A 19,077-nucleotide genomic window follows, 5' to 3' on the forward strand; every position below is an offset into this window, starting at 1 on the left:
CATGTCAGATACAACCTTTTATGATATTATACAAGAAATATGTAAGCTTAACTATCATGGATTATCATTTATTTTATTCAAATGTAATTGGGTTGAGAATAGAACTGGAGTCAAAACAGACGAGTTTGGGTTTACTATTGTGGGCCTCAATTGTATTAGACATAAATCAGACCCATTTATTTTAACCTCCCAAGTAAAACAAGTGTTCTATGTAAAAGACTCCGCAATTCAGGTTGGTCAATTGTTTTAATATCTCCACAACAAACAACTGAGGATGATTGAGGATGATTTTTATGAAGATGAAATAGGAAATATGCTACAAGAATGTGGTTATGGAGGTATGCAAAGAATGCCCAATGTTGATACATCTATTGAGATTGATGATACAACATCCACATACATTAGAAATGATTGTGAGGGTAGATGGGTTGATAAATAATGTATTAAACATGGTATGTCATTTACTATGGATATATGTATTTAAATATTAAGATTTTTTTTTTTTTTTTTTTTTTTTTTTTTTTTTTTTTTTTTTTTGCAGATTGACATGGAAAATTCAACAAGTAGCAGCGATGATGAAAGAAATATGATCCCACAAAAACATAGCGAGAATAAGTATTCCACGTGGCCCAACTACAATGTTTGAGTTGGCACAAATAAGAACATCTAGGGCAACGGTTGACCATTGATTATAATGAACATGGACAATTGATTGGATTTGAAGCAAAGAAGATGCAAAGTTATATAGGAGTTTGTGTTCGACAACAAATACCTATAACATATAATTCTTGGAAAAAAGTTCCAAACCATTTAAAAGATAAACTTTTTGATTGTGTAGCAATATGTTTTCTAAAATTTTAATTCATGTGCATAGTAGTTTATTAGTTTATTGTTTAACTACTTTTTTCATTGTGCAGATGTCGTTCGATGTGGACTCTAAGTCCAAACATTGTATACTTATGTCTGCATCTAGGAAGTTTCGGACTTTCAAGACACATTGACTCAAAAGTTCATACTTCCATTTAAGGATGAACCTTCGGTCTTACAATTTCCTCCCCAACAATATTCTCATATAGAGCAAGATCACTGGACATCGTTCGTCAATGAACGATTGAGTGAAAAATGGGATGTAAGTCATTCAAATAAATTAATTAAATGTCAATATTATCATTGTTTTGATAGGTAACTTCAACTAGATTTGTTGTACAAGAAATCAGTCGTCTTCAAAAAGAAAGACGTGTGAAATATGTATATAATCATCACATTTCTTGGAAAGGTTATGCGAATCTTGTCCAAGAATTAGTAAGTTTTTTTACTTAAATTATATTTGTTATTCTAATATGTTTATACTAATTAAATATGTATGTTCATGTTGAACCTATCGAGTGATCCTTCTTATCGGGCGACTTTATGGAAAGAAGCAAGAAAAGGAAAAAATAATGAATACTTTGATGAAGCTACTCGAGAATGTGCCAATCGAATTGTAAGTTTATATTGTGCAAAGTTTAAGATGGCATATATATAATGTCTGAAACTTGTGATGATATAGATATTGTGTGAAAATTGTAATATGTTTTACAAGATAAATTGGCTGCAAGTCTATGAAGGTGAAGATGTTTTGACCAAAGCATTGGGTACAGAGGAACATTGGGGACGTGTTAGAGGAATGGGTGATTTTGTTTCTCATTCCCAATATTTCAAATTAATAAAACCAAAATCCTCAATGAGCCAAGAAATTGAAGGAGGCTCTAATGAAAAAAATGTTCGACATGGTAAAGTATCAATAGAAAGAACTCACAGCAGACAATCTCATCAGTCCAAATCATCTGTTGGAAGTGTTGCACTAAGTGCATCTGAAGAAGAAGATACTGAGAAGATGCCTAAAAAATATTTGGAGGTAATTTATTTTTTGTGACTTTTAAATTTTAATCATATTGTACATGTTTAACCATGCATGACATTAGTTCTTTTAAATTTATTAAGGGGACACCATGCCACTTGGCTATAGGAACTATAGATAATATTGTTGCAGTAGCCACAACATTTGATGATGATGTGTCATGCTTAACTGTTAAAGTTCTGATTGACATTGTCATTGGAGAAGATTTGCCTATACCAATTCTGTGAAGGGTAAAATAGAGTCCTTAAATCAAGCAATGGACAACTTCGTAAAATGGCCTCGTGAACTTGTAGTTATGGTTGACGAGAAAAAAGTATGCCTCTTTTTCAGTATATGAGTTTGGTTATTTATTATTTTTCCTACTTTGAATTTTATAACTTTGGTTATGGTAGGACCATTCAACAATTAAGAGCTTCAGCCAGTCCTCCAAATATACTGACGCCAATGGTACCATCAAACTCTTGAACGGACATGTCATGCATAACATGAACGATGTAGACATGATCCGTATCACTTTGGATGAGCATATATTTGGAAGAGACAAATTTATTTATTTAGGCCGCGATGATCTAATCCAATATTGTAATATGGTTGAAATAGGCTACATGTGTATTTTGACATACATTGCGTAAGTATTAGTCATCTAGTTCACTCATGTATACTTTGTTTCATGTTAAATAATAACTTTTACTTTGTTTAGGTATCTTTGGGATGAATGTGGTCATGATATTACAAAGAAGGGTTTTATAATTGATCAGCTAAGAATATCGCCACACGTGAAGTCTCAAGATATTTGATCCAGAAATTTAGCCAATCAACTAGAATTGGCTAATTTAGACCAATTAGTCCTTATTCCATATAACACAGGGTAAGTAAATACAAGTTCTTATGTTATTTTTAATTTGCATTATACACGTACTAATATTTCAAAATTGTTGCTTATTATAGTTATCATTGGATATTGATTGTAATCAATCTACAAGAAAATTGTGTTTATGTTTTGGACTCTCTTCGAAGTAAGATCTAAGAGGATTTTCATGGAGTTATAAATATGTAAGTGTAATTGAACTTTCTTAGCTCTTAATTGAAGTACTTTATGTTGAACTAATGTTTTCAAACTATTTAGTGGATTGAAAACATGGCAAGCCAAGCACGATCTCCAACATCATCGGTCTTCTCCAAAATGGAAACCTGTAAAGGTAAATTTACATTCATTTTTTTAACAATCTATGTTCATTCGAACATAAGAATAATTGTTTTCAACTTCTTTATATGCAGTGCCCCCGTCAATTAGATTCTGTAGGATGCGGGTACTATATGCAAAAGTATATATACGAAATAGTGCATAATCCTACTACTCCCATTACTAGCCTTGTACGTAAATTATTTATTTTTTATATACTAACTTTAATTTAATAAATGGATGTAAACTTATGTTGAATTTATCTTTTTTTTTTTCCTCTTTGTAGTTCAATACAAAAAATGCATATACCCAAGAAGAGATTGACGTAATTCGAACTCAATTGGCAAGTTTTATTGTCTGATTTGTGTAAGGATGTAATTCTTGTTTTTTTGTCTCAATAGAATGTAAATGCTAACTTAGAATGAATGCAAATTTATCTAACCATGATTTGTTTATTGGAAGATTTATCTATAATATTTTTGGTTAATGGGGTATTTGGTGTTAAGTATTCATGGAATTAGTACTAATTGATATTTGTGAATGAGAGAAATGATGGCTTGGTGTAAGTATTCTATGAAAGTCTGTTATTGTTCTACAAATGTTGGTGATTAGTGTTTTTATTTCATATTTGATGAGTATATGTAATGGATTGGAAATATTAATTCTTGTTTGTGGATAAATTCATAGGTGGAAGACAGATATTGATGGCTTGCCATGCAAATTTTTTTATACTTTTTAATAAAAAAATAATGATGGACATTTCCTGACCCAACACCAGACATATAATGTCGTTTTTAACTTTTTGACCGAAAAAATGGATTCGACAATGGAATTTTAAAAAAACAGACAATAATTGATAAAATGGACAGATTCTAGGCTTCAATATTGGTTTAAATGGCTTCATTTGATTCTTGGGCTTCAGTTGCAACCGACATTAAAGAGAGTGTTATTAAAGCCCTTTAATGTCAGTTTAAAACTGATATTAAAGACAACCGACATTAAAGGGCTTTAATAACACTATCTTTAATGTCGGTTGTCAACCGACATTAAAGCCCTAAACCGACATTAAAGCCCAAAATTCTTCAAGTGGATGGAAAATAAAGTCAAATTTTAGTTTTCAAAATGTTACATTTTTGCTAATGAGTAATTTTGAGTTTAGTTTTGATTTTGTCTCTAATTTCAAAATGGTACATTTTTTTTATTGGGTCTTGGGTTTCAATATTTTGAATTATATAGCAGCTTAACCATTGGAATTTGCCACGTAATTTTTGTAATTATGCCTTCTTCTAATTCTAATAGTAAAGTCAATTATTTCACAATACAAGAACACAAAATACACCAATGACGAATATGGATCACATTAATTAAACTTGATCATCCTCAAGTTTCACAATTATTTACCTTTTCCAAACTTAATTATAGTTTTTTTGTGATGATACATTAATTATACAAATGCCCTTTAACATTTATTACTTCAAGTTCACATATATTATCAACGAGTTTCCAATCAAACCTTAAATCAGATAGTCCCTAAATAGAGTAATATATAGAAACTAGTGGGTGATCTTGAAGTGGGAGATTTGAATGTTTTCAACATTAAGTTTCTTGAAGTTACTGCGTTTTCTGTTGGCAAGGAATTTCCCATAAGTGAAAGATTTGTATTTGAGAGGGTTTTGGGGATTAATGAGCTCTTCTAAAGGCTCAATAATGGTGGAATGAGATGGGTTGAAGAAGAAGGCAATGGAATATCTTTCCTTTTTGCTGTTTACCATAGCCCTATGCTCCACACTCTCATACTTCTCATTGCTCCAAACCTATTAGTATAAAAGAGTGATTTGTATTTTAATTGAAATTTGCTTCTAAACAAGTTAATTCGAACATAATTTAGGGGATAAAATATCATATATATAAAATGGTATTACTACATACCTGAGTAATATCACCAACATTCACGACGTAAGAATCGGGTACAGGTTTGACTCGAACCCACTCTCCATCTCTCTTCCTTTTCACTTCTAGTCCTCCGACATCGTCTTGAGCGAGCACCGTCAAGACGCTGGGGTCCTTATGGCGGCCGACACCGAGTGCCAGCTCCGGGGATGGGCACGATGGATAGTGATTTAGTCTCACAAAACTTGTTTGCTCTTTGAAGTAATCTCGAAACCTTTTTGCTGGCAATCCCAAGCTAACGGCGATCAGTTCCATTAATTTGTGGCCAAGTTTCTCTAACTCTTCAACATATTCCTCACAAGCCTCCCTGCTCAATCATGTCAATCTCAAAATAGGTAAAATTATAAGTTTTGTCTCGATTTAATCCTAGTTGAGAATGTGTTTCAACAGACTTCTAGTTTTTTTTTTTTTTTTTTTTTATTAATGTTAGTTGAATTTTTTTTAAGTTAAGTCCGATTTAATAACCATTTGGTTTTTAGTTTTTGTTTTTAAAAATTAAGCCTATTTCATCCCAATTTTTCAATGATTTACATATTTTTTTAAGTATAATAATTGAATTCTTAGTCAAATTTCAAAAACAATAACTTTTTGAAAACTAACATTTGGCTTAGTTTTTTAAACTAGCGAAAGGTAGATAACAAAAAAATAAATTGGGAGGTGGAAGTTATTCATAAACTTAATTTTCAAAAATAAAAACAAAAAACAAAATGGTTAGCAAGCGGAGCTTTAATACAAGTCATAGTTGTATCATTTAAGAATAAAAATGATTGGTAATATTAGAATTACAAAATTAACCGTACATTTCATAAACACCAAAGTAAGACACTATTCAACAAAATTCCTTGGAATTGCTTACGACAAAATTTCTAAATTATAAGGGTCAAATAAATATTAGGATTGTTTTCAAATATAAGAAAATAAACCAAAATATTTATAAATATAACAAAATTTCTTTATTTATTTGTGATAGACTGCTATTTTGTGATAGACTACTCTTTCGTGATAGACACAAATAGTAGTCCATCATAGATTTGTTATTTAAAATAATTTTCTTAAATACTATAATATAAATTTATAATTTAATTTAAAATTTCGACCTTCTTTTTTTCTTTTAAGTTAAACACCGTGTGGAGGTAGAAGACTTAAATTTTTGGCAACAATAATGTGATACCATAACTAGTTGAAGAATAATCAAAAATCAAAATGCACAATAAAAAATAAAAAATAAATAAATAAATAACTTGTTGCATTTTAGATTTGTAACTAGTTTTGATAATTGGATATTTTTCTAAAAAAAACTGTTTTGGATATTTTTAATATGCTGTATTTAGATATTTTGGGTATAATCTACTTTAGTATTAGTATTTGAGACTTGAGTATTTGATCTATAAAAGATTTTAAATGTTAGTTTGTGAGGTTTTGAAAATGGTTATCCCTTGGTTTAACTGACTAACAAAAATTGGCGTTGCATTGTTGATGTGGTCATTTTAATTGATGTGACAATGTTTTTTAGATTTATATTATTTTATATTATGTTGTGATCTTTTTCTTATTTTTTAAATCTTTTTATTGTTCTCCTCTATTTCCTCAATTTATTTATTTTCTCGTCCATGGAAGAATGTGTAACTTTAACCGACATTTCATCAACAACTTTTTGTTCTTCTTTTCTTCTATTCTTTTAATGGTAATGGCTAGAAGTGATAATCGATACGATTTTCTCAACTTTGAGACCAATCGATAACTAAATCGAATTGATTGGTTTTATAAAATGGGAAATTGAATAGAGCAAAATTTTGCTTTAATCAAATTAAAATTTGACATATTCTTTTTACAAAAAAAAAAATTGGATATTTTCTTTTCTTTTTGTTTAGATAATAATAATTGATAATTTGTAAACAACAAACCTAAATGCATCATACTATTTAAAATATTAAAAGTAATAAAAGCAATAAAAGTTCATTGATCATCAAATATAATAAAATATTAATGATACATTCTTCATCTAAATTTAAAGTATATTTATGATTGATTTGGTTTGATTTCTGATTTAATTAAGATCGAATTGATATTTTATTTTATATAAACACAAACCAATATGTCCAGTTTTATACAAAAAAAAATCAAACCAATCCAATGATTACTTCGATCGATTTTTTTTTTTCGTTTTTTATTTCACTCTTAATAGTGTGATTGAGGTGGCATATGCCATTGGAGGAGGATCAGGTTATAAGAAGAGAGAGAAAGATGAGCGGAAGAAAAAGAAGAAAAAAAAACACAAAAAAAAAACCTTGGTAACATTGGATAAACTAATATAAAATTCGAATAACTAGGGTCCGTTTGATTTTACTTGAAAAAATTTTTTTAAAAAAAACATCATTTTTATTTAAACACTTCTTATAAAAATTATTGAAATTATATTTAAAAAAATATTTTAAATAGTAGTCAAACTCCATTTTTTTCCAAAATGACTTATTTTTAAAATTAAGCATCTAAAATGCATTATAGAAATGTTTATGGGTTAGATTAGGTTGGGTTTAAGGACATTTTAGACCAAACTCAATTGTTCGAATTATGAATTTCTTCAATCTAAATAACTCTTATTAAAAAAAACCCAACCCAATCATGAAATATTTGGATTGGGTTGGTTTCAGATCATTTATTTAAATGTTTATTCTAAAAAGTAAAATGTTAATATGTAAAAATTTGATTTAATTATTTTCATATATTGAACTAAAATTTCAATTTCAATTTCAATTTATATAATGCAAAATTTCTTTGCAATGTGCTAAAAACTATTTTTAGGAGCTGTTGGAGAATAAATACAAAACATAAAGGAATTAAATGAAACCATAAAATAAATATATGTATATATAATCGTATCATAAGTTTAAATATATATATATATATTTTTTAAATTAATGATAAGCTCAAGCTGGTTCTGATTGGTTTTGATTATTTAGGAGAACTCATGAACCAACCCAACCCATAAAGTTTTCATTTATTTGAACTCAACCCAACCTAAATGAACTGATAACTCGATCCAAGAGTTGGATTTAGTTGATTGATTTTTTTGGATCATCAGATTTTTTGAACACCCCTAATGCATTCAAAACGCGCTTTAATGCTTTACCAAAAAAAATATTAGTCAATTACTTATCAACTTTAATTTATTATTTTAAATTTTAAATTTTAGAACTAAAGTGTTTTATCTTAAAAAATTTTTTTTTTAAAAAAAAAACCTTAGATAAGAAACGTCCTTCACATGTTTTTGGAATAGATTCCGGTATTTTGTTGGGATTTGGATTTTTTCTTAGGAGTTCACACTTTTTTCTTTTTTAATATGATCATTTTGAAATTTAATATAATTTATCTATATGATTGATTTGATAATTTATCTTTTTTTTTTTTAGTTTTCTAATATGATCATTGGGGTGTTCAAAAAATCCGATAATCTAAAAAATTCAGACTATCCAACCCAAAATATAATGGTTGGGTTGGATTGAGTTGAATTAAACTTTATTTTATTTTTGTTGAGTTAGGTTGAATCATGAATTGGCTAAAAAAAATTTAAGTTGATTCAACTCAATCTGAATTTTATATATATTAATAAAATACATATATATATTTCTCTTTGTTTAAAGTTTGATTATTTTGTATTAATTAATTTGTAAATTTTTTTTTAAAAAAAATTAAATTGTTATAGTATTTGTCTTTGTTTAAAGTTTACAATAAATATAATAGATAATTGGTATTTAATATTTGAATTTTGTGAGATTTTAGGCATGGGTTGTATATAAATTTTGAGTCATTTGAATTACCAATTTGACCAACTCAATCAAAAAACACTTTCAACTCAATCCAACCAAAACCAATCCATGTACACCCCTAATGATCATTTTGGAGTAAATTTAAGGTTTAAATAAAGTTGTCCTCTATATTTTTTATTTTACTTAATTTTTTTCCCTTGATTTTAATCTCTATACTTTTGATATATTTATTTTAATTTTGTTCTTTTAAAAAATAACCATTTTGGTCCTTTCATTTTTATTTTTATATCATTTTTTAGAAATCAAAATGGTACTTTTTTTTAAGTTGAAGAACGAAAATGAATCAAAGTTAAAGTGCACGAACCAAAATGAATATTTTGATGAGATATGTATCAAAATAAAAAATATAGAGACCAAAATAGGTTTTTTTTTTTTTTTTTTACACGTGTAGAGAACAAAATAAATTAAAGCAAGCAAATATAGGGACGAAGGTAATATTTAAATCTAAATTTAAATATCATTTTACCTAAAATTTAGCAATTGGACAGTAGTGAGACGTACCTGAATTCCGGTGGGTATTCCGGCCATTGATTGGTCCAATGAGTCAACTCGTCGTCATCAGGCTCCGGCGACGCCGGAACGACGGTCGGATCCGCCACCATGAAATCAAACACCTCCTTCCAATCTCTGACATTCTTGGTCAACTCCGTATCAAAATAGCCGGTCACAACCCCTTCGTCTCTCCTCACTTTCCTCTTCTCTTCCAAACTCTGCCCGAAAAATTCCCGGGCAGTGGCCTCTATCCGCCGCCGCTTCTCGGACGGGACGCCGTGGTTGACCACCAGAAAGAATCCCCACTCCGAGGAAGCAGAGGCGATTTGTCGGACTAGATCGTCGGGAAAATCCCCACCGGGGGAGTTGAAGATGGGAGAGAGGTCGATGGTGGGAATACCATCGGCTTCGGAGACGGCGAGCTTGGGGCGGTGCTCTGGAGCTTGGATGAAAGCCTTATCGAAATCCTCAAGAGCTCCCATGGCGGATAAAAATTTTGAAGGAGATTTTGGGAGAGAGTGAATGTGGATGGAAATATGGAGAATGTGAATTAAGTTTTGGTTGGGCCTAGAACTCCATCTTATAAATAAATAATGGTAAGAGATATTGTATAGAATGGTTAACAATATACCTCGAGTTTTGTTTCATTTTAGCAAGTTAGTCCAACACGTCTAGTGGGATCTGAGAACATGATAGTATTTAATGTCTTCAAATATATGTTTGGCAATAGATTCATTTTAATTTAAAAAAAAAATTGTTTAAAATTGTTTTATAATACATTTATAAACTGTAACTACCCATTAAATGTTAGGTTGAAATTGTAGTGTAATTATTATTTTATAATATCATATAATTAATTTATAATATTATTTCATAAATATTTTAATTTAAGAAAAATGATTTGACTTTACCATATGAAATTATATATTTATTAATACTTTTATCTTTTAAACATAATTCTACATTTTGCCATTTTAAATTCAAATTTTAGACAAACTGACAAAATAAAAGGTGCACTATTTGATCATAAAAATTGAAAATTGTTTTCAAACTAGAATCTAGATTGTCGACTAAATATATATCCACTAAAGCATAGAAGAGAATCTATATTGCATACCTAACGAACGTTAAGTTTTTTTATATTCTACTTACATCATCACATGGTCAAATTATTGAACCAAATATTTAAAGCACGTGTGATGGCCGTTGACGTTACTCATTTTTCTTAATACTCACTCTTACTTCCTCGCTCACAATGACTTGAATCAATCATAGTATGTTGTATGTATACACTTTTATTGAGAAAAACTGACCATGACCGCAACCACCATTTCAAATCAATTTAAAGATATGTGATTTACAATTTTTTTTTTTTTTTTAACATAACCCAAAACACTCTCACATCACACTCTTAAAAAAAACACAAATCTAGGAAGCTCCAAGTCTGAGTATTTTTCACTCTAACTTTATAACTGTCCTGGAATCATCCAAGACATTTCCACAAATCAAGTACATACATAAACATCCATTTTTAGGGTTGGTTTTGGTTATGTTGTTCAAGATTGTCTGAATTGTTTCATTCATCTGATAGTCAAAAAATGAGAGAATGCTTCTTTCAGTTATTTTAGAGAAACATATTTTAGGTTTTGAATCTAGTTTCTAAATTTCACAATGTTATATTGTTATATCTAATTTTTTTAGTTTAGTTTCTAGTTGATCACTAAATTTTAAAATGATGCATTTTTATAAGTTTTGTGTTAGTTATCAAAACTAACAGTAAGGATATTTTCGAATTATTTTTAGAAGTTTAAGAATATTTTTGAAATTTTTGAAAGTTCAAAGATATTTTTTTATACAAAGTATAAAGTTTGGGAATATTTTGTATAATTTAACTTTAATTATATTTGTCGGTAATAATGTTATAAATTTTAGAACTAATTTTTAGAATTGAATTGATAAATCTATTTCTCTGGAAATTGTTTGTATTCTACATTTTCACTTTTTTTTCATTTGACAATTTTACGCATATATTTAAACTATCCGTTGCAATGTATTTTTTTACCTTTTATTTAAAAAATGATTCAACTATTAAACTTTCAAAACTTTTAATATTCCACCCTTTATTATTAGCTATTGTTAGGGATGTTTTTAGATCGGATGGTATAATTGATATTTAGAAACGACAAAATCAAGAAAAAAACGTGATACGAATTGAAAGTGTAACTAAAGACCGAAATGGACCTAAGAAAAGGGTATGGCTTAAGCCTGGTCCAAGATAGAGGAGGCATGTTTTATGCATGTCCCAACCCAAAGTTGTAATTTATGCCCAAGATATAGTCTAAGGAAGACACTCAATCTCAGCCAACTCGAGATTGACCCTTGTCAAACACCTAACGATACATATTTTATGCATACCCCTGCCGAAAGTAATATTTTAGGCCCAAGATATAGTCTAAGGAATACACTTGGTCTCGGTTAGGCCGAGGCCGACCCTAGCCAAATACAAAATCAGGCACACCCCTTGATCCGGTTGATTATCTAATTATCTTAAAGCGATTTGGAAACCCTAGATAACACTCTAGGTCAACTTTTTCTATAAATATATAATTATAACTTCATCTGAGGTTACTTAAGTCTTACTCTCAAACTCTCTCTAACTTCCACACTCTTTCACTTTCTGACTAAGCATTAGAGTGTATGTGGTAAGCACCACATTAGTATGTAAATTTCTTCTTTTACAAGTCATATTCTTCTCTTTTTCAAACAAATTCACTATTGGTATCACGTAAAGGTCAGGTGAGTTCTCCTCAGTCTAAAATTTGACATTAACAATCATAATTAAACATAAAATCATAAATTTTACCAATAATTAAACAAACTTTTTATTTTAAGCTTTTTCCTAAATTTAACTTTTTCATATCATTGTCATTTGCCGACTTTATAATTTATAATTATTGTCAACTAATTTATGTTATTAGTTTTGTGTATTTATCCCATTCAAATGTTTTAAATTCCAACTTTTTCACTTTATTTTTCTTTGTCAGTTTTACGATTGTATTTACGTGATTGTCAAATTAAGTATAATTCAAAAGATATACAATATGTAATAACAATGGAGAGATTTATGTTTTCAATCTCTTTTTTTTTATTGTACTAAAAAGTATATTTACATGATTAGTTGTAATGATTTTTTAAACTTTTATTTGTATTTATTTTTAAAATGTAATTAATCTACGTGTCAGATAATCTATAATATTTGAAAGAAAAAAAAAATTGAACTATATTATCCTTTGTCGAATTTAGAATTTACAAAAACATGCCGTCCATAATTGATTACTAAATAATTACTAAATAATATATTAAATTAAATTCGCTTAATCACATTTAAGTAGTTGGACTCTACCATCCTTCCCTCTCATGCTTATCTTCACATCCCTCTCTCAATTTCACTTTCCAGTCTCATATATATCTTTCATCCATTCAAATTCACTCCATCCACTTGCCTAAAAATAAGTCAATATTTTTTTACCATATATAATTGATTTTTTCTCAAAAAATATTGTAATTAAAGTGTGTGGTGGGAGAATCGAACTAGTATAAATATTATAGGTTGAGCTACACTCTTATTCACATAATTGAATCATTTCACTTAATCACATAAATATCATAATTAAGAGAAATTTATTATCATTTAATTATATTAAATTATTTAATATCAGAAGTGATAGAATCTCAAGAGTCTACAATATTTTCATTTCATATACCTATAAAATGGCTTTTTCTTACCCTTTTTTTCTTATCATAAGGGAGGTTTTCTTTTTCATCTTCTTCATTTTTGTAACTTTCTCTTCTCTATGGTTTATTTTTTTTTTATTTAAGAGGTTAATTTATTAACTATTCTAGCAGACTATTGGTCTTTTCAATTATTGAAGCAGTATTCTTTAACAGTCTTCAAACTCGTGAGGGTTATATGTATGTATGTATGTGTATATGTTGGGTATTTATTATGAAAAGTAGTGAAACATTTGAATATTGAAATATAAACAAATAAATTTAATTATGTATATTAAATTCAAAGTTTAGAAATTTTCAAATTAGATAGAAACTTTAAATTAGATGTTGTTCATGTACAAATTTAACATATATGAAAGTTAAATATGTAGTTTTTTCAATTTGAATGAGTTATGTTTGATTTTGGTTAAGTAATAACTTAATTGAGTGAAATTTGACTAATGTTTTAATTTTTGTATTTATTTGATTTTATTTTGTATTTTGAAGAGTTAATAAGTTGTTAGCACTATAAGAAATTTGGGCTTTAATATCGGTTTAAAACTGACACTAAAAGGCTTTAATGTCAGTTGGAAACCAACATTGAAGATCGTGTTATAAAAAGTCTTTAATGTCGGTTTTAAACCAACATTATAGCTGACCAAAATTTCAGTACCAATTGTCTTCAATGTCGGTTCAACCGACATTGTATATCATCTTCAATTCAATTGAAAACCAACATTGTACACCATCTTCAATGTCGGTTTAAAATCGACATTGTACGTCATCTTCAATATTAGTTTTTTACCAAATTTGTTCAATAATTGTCCCTTTTTTTATACCTCATTTTTTAAATTGTCCAATCCATTTTTATTATCGCTCAAAGACTTAAAAATGATATTATATCTCTCGTGTTGGGTCGAGAAATGTCCATCATCATATTTTATTAAAAAAATATTAAAAAAATTATTTATTGTAATGTGTGCTTGTTATATTCTGCATGGCAAGCCAACAATATTTCTCTTCCACCTATAAATGCACAACAAACCTAAAATATAACAATAGAGTACACAACAATACACTACCACAAAACTAAATACAAAATTACCTGCAATTAAGCACACTTCTATAATAATTTATTCACAAACAACAATTAGTACTTCCAATCCATTCTATAAATATTTATCGACTATGAATAAATACATTAACCAACATTTGTATATCGATAACACACTTCCATAGAACAATAATTAAAATTATCATATCCAACACTCATATGGAACCACGTGCCTCTCCAAAACTACAATCAGAAATACCAAACACTTCTATAATATTAATAATCATTTCTCCCCCTCACAAATATCAATTAGTACTTACACCACCCATAAACAAAAAAACTATACATAAATCTTCCAATAAAAAGATCATGGTTAGATAATAATTCGTCTATCCACAAACCAATAATTAGTACTTTAGATTCATTCTAAACTTGCATATTTTACTCAAAACTCATCAAGATTCATTCTAAGCTAGCTGTTGAATGAGAAATTTTGGACCAATTACAAGTTGCCACATCATTTACTAAATTAATAACGAAATTCTAAATCATTAAATTTGGGCTCAATTAGGAGTTGGCATATGTCCTGAATTGAAGTTAAAGACACATTTCAATGATGCCACGTGGTTTTATCATGACCGTTGAATCAGATAAGATTAATTTGGTCCAATTTGATATTATTATTTGGGTCAAAGTCCAACTAAACCCAAAAATAGGTTGAATTTGACCCAAATGTCAAATCAGACCTAAATCCGATTAATTATGCCCAAAGGCCAAACCCATGGACCAACCAAGTCCAAATCCAACTAATTGGGCCCAAAGGTCAGGCCCATGGATCAACCAAGCCCAAACTCACCTGTTAACTCTATAAATAGAGAAGCTCTCCTCATTTGGAGAGGTTAGCAATTCTATACTCCAGAGAGCTTAGGGAGAATTCTCTACCATCAGAAGACTCCTTGACTCCTAAAGCTGGCCACTCTTGAAGACTGAAGTCCTTTCTAGATACAAGCATTCTGAAGACCGAAGTCCTTTGAAGATACAAGCATTCTGATCACGCTTAAAGACTGAAGTCCTTTGAAGATACAAGCATTCTGACCATGCTTGAAGACTGAAGACCCTTGAAGACACAAACACTCTTTCAAGACGTTTGGTGCTTTTCTTCTTCAAGTCAAGTACATTCACCCAACTGAGAGAGAATCAGAGAATCAAGTACTAGAGATCGAACCACATTGCATCAAATCAATCTCAACATCAACACCAACTCAAGTTCAACTCCACGAAACAAGTTTCTCCGAAAGCCACGTGTGAACACTAATCCTCCAAGAAGATCATCCAAAAAGATCAACAAACCAAAGGTCGATCGTCCAAGAAGATCAACAAGCCCAAAGACCGATCGTCCAAGAAGGTCAACAAGCCCAAAGGCCGATCGTCCAAGAAGATCATCAAGCTCAAAAGTCGATCATCTAAGAAGATCAATAAGCCCAAAGGTCGATCATTAAGAAGATCAACAAGCCCAAAGGCCGATCACCCAAGGAGATCAACAAGCCCAAAGGCTGATCATTCAAGAAGATCAACCAGCTTAAAGATTATAATTTATTTTGAAAGCATCAAAATACTATGTATTAGAAATTGTACTCACTTTCCACAAAATTAATACAAATACAAAGTTCAAGTTCCACGAAATAAATTTCTCTTGGAATCTCGTGCGAACAAATTGGCACGCCCAGTGGGACCTCTCTACCTTTCATCTCTCTCTCGTCATCCAAAGTCAATAAACTTACAAATGGCACCAAAGAAAGTTGTATCTAAAGCTACCGTCGTCAGCGATACTTACATAAACTCTGTCATCACAGAACAACTAATGGAATCTACTAAAGGCGGGATTGTTATTAAAGAAAATCCCTTGTTCGACAGCTATGTTTTTGCTACTGATCCATCAGATAAAGAATCACACTTTGATGTAGTATCTATCATGGTGACTAACGTAACGACTAAGTCAGTCATGGCAGAGATGGAAAGGAAGATAAATTTCCTAATGAAAGTTGTTGAAGAGCTCATGAAATCGCTGCTTTAAGAGATCAAATACAGGCTTGAGAAACTGTTGAGTCGAGTCAATCTCCAACTACAAAAGCCAATGACAAAGGAAAGACTGTCTTGCAGGAAGACCAGCTACAACAATCTACCTCTGTCGCCACCATGTCAATTCAACAGCTGCAGGATATGATTACAAACTCCATAAGGGCTCAGTACGGAAAATCATCACAGTCCTTCTTTATGTACTCCAAGCTGTACACAAAGAGAATCAACAACCTGAGAATGCCAGTTAGGTATCAACCTCCAAAGTTCTAACAGTTCGATGGAAAGGGAAATCCAAAACAACATGTTGCATACTTCATTGAAACCTGCGAAAATGCAGGAACCAGAGAAGACCAGCTAGTCAAGCAGTTCATCCGTACCTTGAAAGGAAATGCTTTCGATTGGTATACTAATTTTGAACCATAAGTGATTGACAATTGGGAACAGCTAAAAAATGAGTTCCTGAAACGTTTCTACAGTACAAGGCGCACTGTTAGCATGATGGAGCTAACGAACACTAAACAGTGGAAGGGAGAGACAGTCATCGATTACATCAACCGATGGAGAGCTTTGAGTCTAACTTGCAAAGATAGACTCACTGAATTATCTGCAGTGGAGATGTGCACTTAAGGCATGCATTGGGAGCTTCTGTACATCCTACAAGGGATAAAACCTTGTACATTTAAGGAGTTGGCAACACGCGTTCATGATATGGAGCTGAGCATCGGCAATAGAGGAACTAAAGATTTTCTAGTCCCGAAAGGGAGAAAATACAAGAATGAATCCAAAGGCACTGAAAAGATCGTGGATAGTGCCACAAAAGAATCTATAGTCGTTCATGTGACCCCGCTGAAATTTTTCTCCAAAGGAAAACAAACAAAATTTGAAAGAAGGCACAATGAGGGCAAGAAGCATTGTCCAACTCTTAAAGGAAGATAAGAGAAGGTTTATTCATTCCCTGTCTCTGATGTGGCAGATATGTTAGAGCAACTGTTAGAGAAGCAACTTATTCAGCTGTCGGAATGCAAGCGGTCAGGACAAGCAGGAAAAGTAGATGATCCTAACTACTTCAAGTATCATCGGGTCGTTAGTCACCCAGTTGAAAGGTGCTTCGTGCTAAAGGAATGAATTCTAAAGTTGGCTCGTTAAAAGAAGATTGAGCTCGATTTGGATGAAATAGCTCAGAAAAATCACGCTACAGTAGCGGCAACTTCAAGTGTTCCAATGTTGTCTGTGTCCCATTCTCAAAGACAAAGCCTGATCTAATTTGGAGCATTCAAGCCTATAGTTGTTCGGTTCCAACAAGAGATTCAAATAGCAAACTCCAAAAAGAAAGATGAGCTCGTTGAAGATGACAATGAAGGGTGGATAGTTGTGACTCGTCGAAAAAGAAGACAGCCATACTCCATCCAAAAAGAGTCGCGTTCCTATCGAAGCTATAGAAGAAAGAACAAGACTAAAAAAAAAAAGCAAAAAAATGACATGGAAACCTAAGCTTGCAAAGAAAGAAGACAAGGACTCCTCTCAATTCCGACGGCCGACAACTTTGGCAGAATTTCTCCCTAGAAGCTTTTTCATTAATCATCTAGAGAAAGTATTAGAAGTTATTGCATGTCACACTGTCGGCATAGTGAAAGTCGACAACAATCATATAATTGCCGAAGAAGTCAATGACTCAAAAGCAATGAAGGAAAAAACTTCTGTCTTCGATCGTATTAAGCCTTCAAGTGCTCGATCTTCAGTCTTTCAAAGATTGAGTATGGCCACGGTAGGAGAAGAAGACCAATGTCCAACGACTACTTCTACTCGAACTTCAGCCTTCAAAAGACTAAGTATATCTACATCAAAGAAAGATCGACCTTCAGCATCTGTTTTTGATCGTCTCAAGACAACAAGCGATCAACATAAAGGAACGATGAAAATCTTGAAGGCAACGTCATTCCATGAAGAAAACAACGACAAAAAGATTCACAGTCGTGTCCCTTCACACATGAAGAGGAAATTTTCTGTTGACATAAATATAGAAGGTTCCCTGATAGTGAAGCCAAAACTCATCATATTGACAAATCCTACCAATGAAGAGGATGATCAAAACCATGCTGAAATAAGAGCTTCTAAAGTTTAAATGAAGAAGCTCCTCATCGCAAGAGCCTAAACTACATGATGCTCCTGGCCCGCATGAGCTTAAAATATGAATAGTCCAAAAAAAAATCTTTGTACGAACTACGTTACGACTTGATCCCTGTCATTATAAAGGGTACGTAAGCAACTTTGAGAAATTTAAGTTCAGTCACACATGAAAAAAAAATATTCTTTTTGAACTACATTATGACTTCATCCCTATCATTATGAAGGGTATGTAGGCAACTTGAAAGAAACTTCAAGTTCAGTCCAGTTAAAAAAAAAAAAAAAAAAAAAGCTTGAACTACGTCATGATTCGATCCCTTTCTTTAAAGGTACGAAGGAAACTTAAAGAAATTTAAGTTTAGTCCATCAGAAGAGGTACCACAACCACCTAAGTATAATACTACAAGATTGATGTTAATCATTCCCGTCAAAGAATGACACTTCAGATTGAAGATGTTCATCTCTATTGGGGGCAACACAATGGGTTGAAGATGTTCATCCCTCGTAGGGAGCCAGTACAGAAAATAAAAGGCACACACTTGGAATGCGCTTCGCTTCCTCTTTAAAATCAAACTTAGATGCTCCTCCATCTTCAAGTTCAGAGGCTTCGTCGATGCTCTTCAATCTTCAAGTTCAGAGGCTTCATTGATGCTCTTCCATCTTCAAGTTTAGAGGCTTTATCGATGTTTCATCTTCA

The 19,077-nt window shown here is 31.1% G+C and overlaps 2 protein-coding genes and 1 long non-coding RNA gene across 3 annotated transcripts; 2 read left to right on the plus strand and 1 right to left on the minus strand.

The window, feature by feature from the left end:
* The first annotated feature begins 274 nt into the window (after positions 1–274).
* On the plus strand, positions 275–2,400 carry LOC150029941 (uncharacterized). Its single transcript, XM_090310232.1, has 5 exons — positions 275–338; positions 886–995; positions 1,183–1,483; positions 1,583–1,897; positions 2,293–2,400. Exons 1-3 carry the CDS (start codon positions 275–277, stop codon positions 1,318–1,320), a joined length of 312 nt encoding a protein of 103 aa, XP_090166358.1. The 3' UTR covers positions 1,321–1,483; positions 1,583–1,897; positions 2,293–2,400.
* Positions 2,401–2,827: 427 nt separating this feature from the next.
* Positions 2,828–3,510, plus strand: LOC150029942 (uncharacterized). The gene is made up of 4 exons (XR_016527245.1): positions 2,828–2,953; positions 3,027–3,099; positions 3,179–3,274; positions 3,370–3,510. It is a non-coding gene; the product is annotated as an uncharacterized LOC150029942 (long non-coding RNA).
* Positions 3,511–4,417: 907 nt separating this feature from the next.
* LOC120077545 (protein LATERAL BRANCHING OXIDOREDUCTASE 1-like) lies at positions 4,418–10,041 on the minus strand. The gene is made up of 3 exons (XM_039031467.2): positions 9,362–10,041; positions 5,013–5,340; positions 4,418–4,897 (listed from the first exon to the last, which is right to left on the minus strand). Exons 1-3 carry the CDS (start codon positions 9,832–9,834, stop codon positions 4,637–4,639), a joined length of 1,062 nt encoding a protein of 353 aa, XP_038887395.1. The 5' UTR covers positions 9,835–10,041; the 3' UTR covers positions 4,418–4,636.
* Between the last annotated feature and the right edge of the window lie 9,036 nt (positions 10,042–19,077).

The sequence above is a fragment of the Benincasa hispida genome, unplaced genomic scaffold (genome assembly GCF_027475165.1).
Source record: "Benincasa hispida cultivar pf3 unplaced genomic scaffold, pf3_genome.v1.1 HicScf781, whole genome shotgun sequence".
In the NCBI taxonomy this organism is placed as follows: domain Eukaryota; kingdom Viridiplantae; phylum Streptophyta; class Magnoliopsida; order Cucurbitales; family Cucurbitaceae; genus Benincasa; species Benincasa hispida.

Coding starts and splice junctions, on each gene's coding strand:
- LOC120077545 (XM_039031467.2), bottom strand. CDS start 9,834: ATGGGAGCTCTTGAGGATTTCGATAAGGCTTTCATCCAAGCTCCAGAG. Junction 5,341..9,361: donor GAATACCCACCGGAATTCAG/GTACGTCTCACT, acceptor ATGATTGAGCAG/GGAGGCTTGTGAGGAATATG. Junction 4,898..5,012: donor ATGTTGGTGATATTACTCAG/GTATGTAGTAAT, acceptor TTATACTAATAG/GTTTGGAGCAATGAGAAGTA.
- LOC150029941 (XM_090310232.1), top strand. CDS start 275: ATGATTGAGGATGATTTTTATGAAGATGAAATAGGAAATATGCTACAA. Junction 339..885: donor ACAAGAATGTGGTTATGGAG/GTATGCAAAGAA, acceptor GTAGTTTATTAG/TTTATTGTTTAACTACTTTT. Junction 996..1,182: donor AGTTTCGGACTTTCAAGACA/CATTGACTCAAA, acceptor TTGTTTTGATAG/GTAACTTCAACTAGATTTGT.